The sequence below is a fragment of the Erithacus rubecula genome, assembly GCF_903797595.1.
Source record: "Erithacus rubecula genome assembly, chromosome: 3".
Taxonomy (NCBI): domain Eukaryota; kingdom Metazoa; phylum Chordata; class Aves; order Passeriformes; family Muscicapidae; genus Erithacus; species Erithacus rubecula.
The window spans coordinates 30,522,140-30,529,198 of record NC_136689.1 but is presented as its reverse complement, the minus strand read 5'-3'; the positions used below and the strand labels follow the sequence as shown (position 1 = coordinate 30,529,198).

Genomic DNA, 7,059 nt, shown 5'->3' with positions numbered 1-7,059 from the left:
TCATGTCTCATAATGTGAATTTATTTTAGTAGTCAAAAGACAGATCAGTGGGTTGCATGGAATGATTAAAGTTTTTCTATCATATTAAGAATATATTGTCTCTCTGAGATTGTGGTTAAACAAATCCATCCACTCACATGAACACTGAAATTCCCAATCAGAGGTGTGGATTTGCTTCCCAAACCTGATTCTGAAGGGGACAGTAAAACACAATGAGTCAGACTGTTTTTGGAAGGTGAAGTGTTGCCTATCTAAGTCTGACTTGTGTGAGTATACAAGAAATGCCATACTATTCTGACATTGTTGTAATCCAAACTTAATTACTTAAAAAAGTTATTTATACCTGTTCTTGGTGGGTTTTGTCTTTGAACTTTGTTGTGTTTTCCTCTGGAAAAACTTTTTCACCACACAAAGATTTTTGTTCATTGTTGTTTGTTTTCTAGAGATGAATTTTAATTTTCACCTGACTGCTTGAGACTTGAACTTCATGTTCACCAGATTTTCAAGAAGCCGTTTACAGCAGCCCAATGTCAAAGTAATGGAATTATTTAATTTAGAGCATTCTTACTGCTTACATTAGATGTCTTTCAGCCTTAGTTTGTTGAAATGCTTTCTTCAAGTTGGTTCTTGGGGAAAAATGTAGAAAGATGTCTTCTTTTAAAATGCATACACATTTTTATAATATAAAAATAATTGGCTATAAAACAATTTAATTCTAGCTACGTGAGAAAGTGAATCCAGATATTGACTAACATCCTGATGCTACTGCACAGTATCTGCCACCTTTTGTGTGAGGGTAACTATTACAAAAGGGAAAGCTTGAAGTACCTGTAAAAACATGCCTTAAAAGCTATAGATGACAAGTGAAGAGGAATGTGTTAGTATTCTTAACTTGCATTATTATTTTAAACCTAATTAATTAGAAGATTGAATGCTAGTGGAATTCTTAAAACCCCCATATCCATCCTGTGTACTTTGGATTATTTAGTGATCATATGTAAGTTAGCAATGCTTTCTCAGGTTTTCCAAAGAAATGGAAAGATGCTTTTTGCAGTATCTCAGCTTGGCTTGATGCCTCTGTAAGCCTAAAAAATCTCACTTTAGAGGAAGGGATTAAAAGAGCAGGATTAAGTTGACCATTTATGTATCAAAAATTTCAGTTTCAGAAACATTTCTTGATATTTGCAGGCAGTACTAACTTGTATATTTGCATCTTCCTTTGCATGTACATTGGTAGACCCTTGTAGTTATGCCTTATATCAATTTACTGGATGTTATACATAGCATCAGTACCTCTGCTTAAGGAAATCATGCTACTTCTCATAGTGTTACAAACACAGCTTTGTAAAACACTGTAGCACAGGCAGCCTTTGTTTATGTCACATAGCTCTAGCAAGTGTACTTTGGGTTGAGTAGGTAAAGATGGTTCTGATAACCAGCTGCTCTGGCCTCCCTCTCTGCTGTCCCTCTGCTAAATGGTATTACCACCTTTTTTGCTTTTTCTGACTGATGTGTGATTCTAGAGACTATTTCTGCCCCCCACTGCATCGCTTTTTCCTCTGTCTTCTGGATGCTGCAACAGTAAGTAACATCTTACTGAAGTTCTGAAGGAATACTGAATTCCATGTCTGGGACCCTTTCCAGGTACCTCTTGAGGTTTCTGGGAGGCAGGGTTTGCACAACTTGCCAAAGAACTATTAGCAAGTACCTCCCATCTGATTTTGCTGAGAGATTCCCTTGAGGTGAAACCCTTGCTTCTCTCACCTGTCCTGTCCTCCCAAGCATTTTCCTTTTGTAGTTCTCACCATGACTGGTAGTGGGAGTAATAGTAATAGAAGTGGTAAGATTGCTGCTGTTGCCAAAGAAGTGAGAGAATAATGAAGGCGTGGTCATGGCCAAAGTGTTTGTCATTGATGCTACTGCTGAGTTCAGAGATAGCAAGTATTTGGGGCTGGAATATCTCCTTTTTGCATATGTCATTATGTAATGTGCACTCTCATGGTGTTCATATGCAGCGTTTATTTTAGTTCTGACTTCTCTTGTTCCTTTTGGGCTTTTGAATAAGCAATCATGAAATCAGCCACATAGTCAATGTGGAATCCCTTTATTAATCATCTCAGGGCTTTACTGAAATCTGATGTAAGCAGGGGCCTTTTAAGGGAAGTACTTACATCCTAAATCACTTCAGAATACATTCAGTTCTAAAGAAAAACAATCCTGTATGCAAACAATCCCATTCTCTAGTCTCAAGTACTTTTCTGTGAAAGATTTTGACTTTTTTGACTCTTGCTATTTTAGCTGTAAAGGAAGGGCTGATAATGAAATGCTACATGGGCTGGTGCTACTAGAAAATAATTGGAGATAAAGTAGGCTGAGTAATAGAGAGCTTAGCTAGGTGCTGAAACTGGAGATAAAAAGCTGCTTTCTTCTGCTGGCTTTGGCTGAGTGAAGTTGATTCTCTTCACAGTGGCTTGTATGCTGCTGTGCTTTGGATTTGCAGCCACAATGGTGCTGATTAAACCAGGTTGTTTTCTATGATTGCTGACAAAGAGTCAAGGTCTGCTGCTCTCTCACACTGCCCTGCCAGGAAGTAGCCCTGGGCTGCAGAGAAGTTGGGAGGGGACAGAGCTGAGACAGCTGAATAAGAGGATATGCCATGCTCACCATACAAACTGGGGGAAGCAGGAATGGGGGCACATTTGGAGTGAGGGTGTTTGTCTGCCCAAGTCACCATTATATTCGGTGGGCCCTGCTCTCTTGCAGGTAGGTGAACACCTGCCTGCCTGTGGGAAGCAGTGAATTAATCCTGCCAGTGAATTAATGCCAATGAATTAATCCTGCCTATTGCTCTGCTTGTGCACACAGCTTCTGCTTTACCTATTAAACTCTCTTTATCTGAACCCATAAATTTTCTCACTTTTAATCTGATTCTCTCTCCTTTCTCACTGGAGTGGAGTGAGAGAGCAAGTGGCTGTGTGGGGGCTGTTGGCTGGGATTGATCTATGACAGCCTTTTTCCTTCCAAATTGAATGTAAAATGCAAGCTGTGGTCTCAAGCAACATGGTGATTTTGCTATGTCTAATAATGGTAAACGAAGTAAAGGAAAAAGTTGAAAACACAACAAGGTTTTGTATGTAAACACTTGAATTTATTTTTTAAAAAATCATTTTTACAGTTGGATCATACAGTGTTCTTCTGTACGCCTTAAAATAAAAGCTTCCAGCTTTTAAAAATGCTTCCAGTACAAAAGTGCTAATGTAAAACTGTAGTGTTTATGTATAGAAACCATCACTACACATCACTAAATATCACTCTAAATAGTCTCTTCACCAGTATCAAGGTGTGGAGAAGAGATGGAAGATAAGACTCCATAATATTTAAGGGCTTTCTTCTTCCTCTTACAGCTCAGTCTTCAGGAGCTTCAGCGCTTTCTGCATATTTGAATACACTAGAAATGAAATATTCATGCATGTTATTTTTGCTGCAACTTCCTCTGCCAGCATCCAAAAATGCTGCAGAGAAACTGTCATTATTATTAAAGCTTTTAATCACATGCCTATTGCTATAGGGAGTCAGATGCACTTACTCTTCCGAGCAATTTGTGAACGTCATGGATTTAATTTTTACTGGTGAGAACATTCATTAATGCCAACACATGGGCAGAGACTGGAGCTGTGCAGCAGTGAGGGATGGCTGTAGCAAACACCTTTCCCTGCTCCCAGAAGATTTCCTGACCTGGCCTGTCGGGACTCGTGAGTTCCCACCACTGCTTGCAGTGAACACTGCTGAATTATGCAAGTTCCTACTGATGTATGCTTGCTTTTAAAACAGATGGATGCTTCAAGCTCCAGGGCTCTGCCATAATTTTCTTCATCTCACTGAGTTTAAGTCTAGCATCCTGTATAATTTTAATCCTAGTTAAATGTCTTTCAGCAAGTCCTGATGGTGAGAATCTGTAATGCCTGGTGTTATTCCTTGTCGCATGAAAAATGGGACTGCTTTCAGAATGTTTCCAGAATGTGTCAGAACACTCTACTTACACAATGAAATGTCAGAGGGCTCATATGCGTAAAGACGGTTTGAGTATCTTCCAGTAATATCTGCTCTCACAGTCAGGGAAGGATCTGGGAAAAAAGGGTGAAAGAATTTGTCAAGGTTAACCTTCAAGCAGAAGGAAATAAAAGGAAATAAATCTTTCTGCACTCCTGCTTGCTTCCTAAATGTGTCTGTGAGACATGTCTGCTTCCGCTGACTAAGAGATTGTTCTAACAGGGTTACTGACATTTCAGTTTTAAGTGTTTTGTTTGCAGGTTTATTAGGAATGGGAGGAGCTACCCATTCCAGCGACTGTGGCATTAGCTGTTGAGGGAGGAATGCTGGACCTGTGAAGCTGGGTGGTTTTGATTCACAAAACCAACTCAAACCTTTATATTTCTCATGAAATAAATTCCTGTTAATCAGCCTGAGGATTTGGGATGCAAGGTGCAGCAGGGGCTCTGTGCTGAGATCAGCTTTGATGCTTGAGGTACTCACCTATGAACAAAACCCGAGGGACGTACTGGCCATCAGGTGCAAGGTTCTTGTCTGTGGTTTCATACTTAAAGAAAACAGAGAAGGTTCCTAGTCAAGGAGGGCATGTGACATGAGTATTTTTTTCCTTCAGCGTACTTTGTGTTATGAATTACAGCTCAAATAATACATTTTGCAGTTTAAGAGATTCACTGTCTGGGGTGCAGTTTTTTAACAGCTGGAATTGCAAACTGGTAACAGTTTATATTATTATTAAACTTTACATTCTTTCACCTTCTGAGTTTATGATAGCTACAAGTGAAAAAGACTTACTATGAAATCTGTTATGTTTCAGCAGTGGCCATTTTCCTAGCCAATCCTAGCTATTAAACTCAAGTTAGAGAAGCCAAAATTAAAAGCAGAACTTTGTCACTTTCACTTAATTAAGTGTAACTGGGGAACTTACCACAAGGTTCAGGAGAATGAATTTTTCAGCCAGTTTCTGTATATCTTTGTGTTCAGCAAAGACCTTCTTGAGAGCTAGAGTAGAAACAAATGGGAGAGAAAAATAAAAAGATGCCTTTGAAATATATTGTCGTCCAAAAAGAAATTCAAACAAACTGATGAAACAAAATGAGAATTTCCAGTTTACAACTGCAGCAAACGAAGATTGTCATTTAATTCTGTTGGAACATGATCCATTCATTTATATTCTTCATTAAAGAATAATTACAGTAGTGCAAAATGTCCCATCTTCCTTCAGAGGAAGCTGGCTCTCAATTTTGTCTGCTTAAGTTTGAACTTGACCATTTAACCCTTCAAACCTCCTGTTTTACTATAGTGGTTTCTGGCCCCAGATCTTAAGGCACTTGATAATCCAACATGTAGGGCTTCAGACTAAAATATTTGGAAAGGTTTAAATGCTTGTACAAAGACCCTTCTGGAGTAACCAGAGCTATGGATGGTTGCAAAGATCTGCCATGTGGATTGACTTGCAGGAAGGAGGGTCCTCAGATAAATTCAGACACTGGGAAAAGTGCAGTCCCAGTTACCAGAAACTGGAAGAGCTCAGTTTCAACCTGGATTGATTTAGTCCCTGGCTGGATTCAGTCTCAATCACTGATGATATCAAGAGCTGAATATGGTATTTCCAACAAATTATTTTTTGCTACTGATGCTGTTATTGATTTTGGATGACTGTGCTGTGAACCAAATTCAGATTTGCCAGAGGTCAAGCCCTACTGACCTATGCTCATTTCTACATTCATCTTGTATCATGCAATACTGAATTACCATTTTTATTTTATTTCCACGCATTAGAAAGCACCTTCGTGGTACAGTAACTTGAAGAACACTCCCTATGCTTGTGCAAGCTAGTACTGCAATCTAGTAGTCACTAAGTTTTAAGCAGAACGGTGGCAATTTTTCTTTTTCTTAAAGCAGAGTTTTTCCAGAAAATTGAAATACTTGATTGACTTTTTTTTTTTTTTTTTTTAATTTTTTTTTTTAATTTTCCCCTCCCGAGTGCAAAAGCATTACCTTGGCTGTGTGGGCAGTCTTCCAAGTGGTGGATAATCATCAGGGGTTTCTGGCTGGAAAAGAAGAGCCGTGGTTAGGGCGGGGAGGCGCGGGGGGCTCGGGGGGCGCGGCGGGGCAGGTACCTGTGCTTGGCTCGGAAAAGCGCCTCCTCGTAGGTCTGCGTCCAGATGAGCTGGTCACCCCAGCCTGCGGAGGGACAGACAGACAGACACTGAGACAGAGCCTCATAGCGGGGCCGGGGAGCGAGCCCTGCCTTGCCCTTGCCCACCGCTGCGGGACGGGCTTGGGACAAACCCGCTGCCGGGGGCTTTAAACCGGGAACGAGGGAGGAGAGGGGCTAGGAAATACTAGGAAAGGTCTGGCAGAGTGAGTTGCTAGAGAATTAACTTCTTAGAACAGCATAGTAGCTGAAATATCCACCAGATATTTCTTTTCAAAAGAATTTAAAAGAAAAACTTTTAAAAAATTTGGTGGAAGGTTTTTTTCCAGTTGTTTGGGTTTTGGTTTTTTTTTTTTACCTCTGGAGAGTGTCTGAGGCAGTTTTGGCTTAGCCGTACTGTCCTTGGAATCCTTCTTGGCCGCATCCTTGGCCAGAGCGCAGGAGATGGCAATGAGCAGCAGGAACAAGGACAGGTAACTCTTCTCCATGGCTGCCCTGGAACAGGTGAGAAGCTCCGGCTGGTGGCGGTGCCTCCCCGATGGCAGCTGGCGGCGAGGCACCAGCGACAGGGGAGGGACAGGTAAAGCTCAGTCACAGATATGCAGCGGGGCGAGGCAGGGCTGGAAGCAGCAGCTCCGGGCAGGGCTCGGAAGGGTCAGGTTTGCTCAGCACAGCGCCCTGAGGGACCCGGCTGCCTCCCACCCCGGCAGGCTATGGCCCTTCTAGGATGTGCCTGTCTGTGCCTGTTAGTATCTTCTTTTTACGTAAAGGAAAATAACTGAGTTACAGCAATTCCCAAAGTCCTTGCAAGTCCTAATAAGTTCACAGTTCTACCTTGGTCTCCCAGTGCT

At 41.2% G+C, this 7,059-nt stretch overlaps 1 protein-coding gene across 1 annotated transcript; it reads right to left on the bottom strand.

Annotated features, from left to right (window-relative positions):
- Window positions 1–3,042: 3,042 nt before the first annotated feature.
- On the bottom strand, window positions 3,043–6,724 carry AGR2 (anterior gradient 2, protein disulphide isomerase family member). Its single transcript, XM_079302424.1, has 7 exons — window positions 6,567–6,724; window positions 6,171–6,234; window positions 6,049–6,101; window positions 4,976–5,049; window positions 4,534–4,597; window positions 4,041–4,124; window positions 3,043–3,448 (listed from the first exon to the last, which is right to left on the bottom strand). Exons 1-7 carry the CDS (start codon window positions 6,694–6,696, stop codon window positions 3,399–3,401), a joined length of 519 nt encoding a protein of 172 aa, XP_079158550.1. The 5' UTR covers window positions 6,697–6,724; the 3' UTR covers window positions 3,043–3,398.
- Between the last annotated feature and the right edge of the window lie 335 nt (window positions 6,725–7,059).

Bases quoted from the DNA above. Each gene is read 5' to 3' on its own strand.
- AGR2 (XM_079302424.1), bottom strand. From the start codon at position 6,696: ATGGAGAAGAGTTACCTGTCCTTGTTCCTGCTGCTCATTGCCATCTCC. The intron at 5,050-6,048 runs GTAATGCTTTTG...TTTCTACTCTAG, and splicing joins AGACTGCCCACACAGCCAAG to CTCTCAAGAAGGTCTTTGCT. The intron at 3,449-4,040 runs GTAAGTAGAGTG...TTTCATTTCTAG, and splicing joins GCCCTCTGACATTTCATTGT to TGTATTCAAATATGCAGAAA.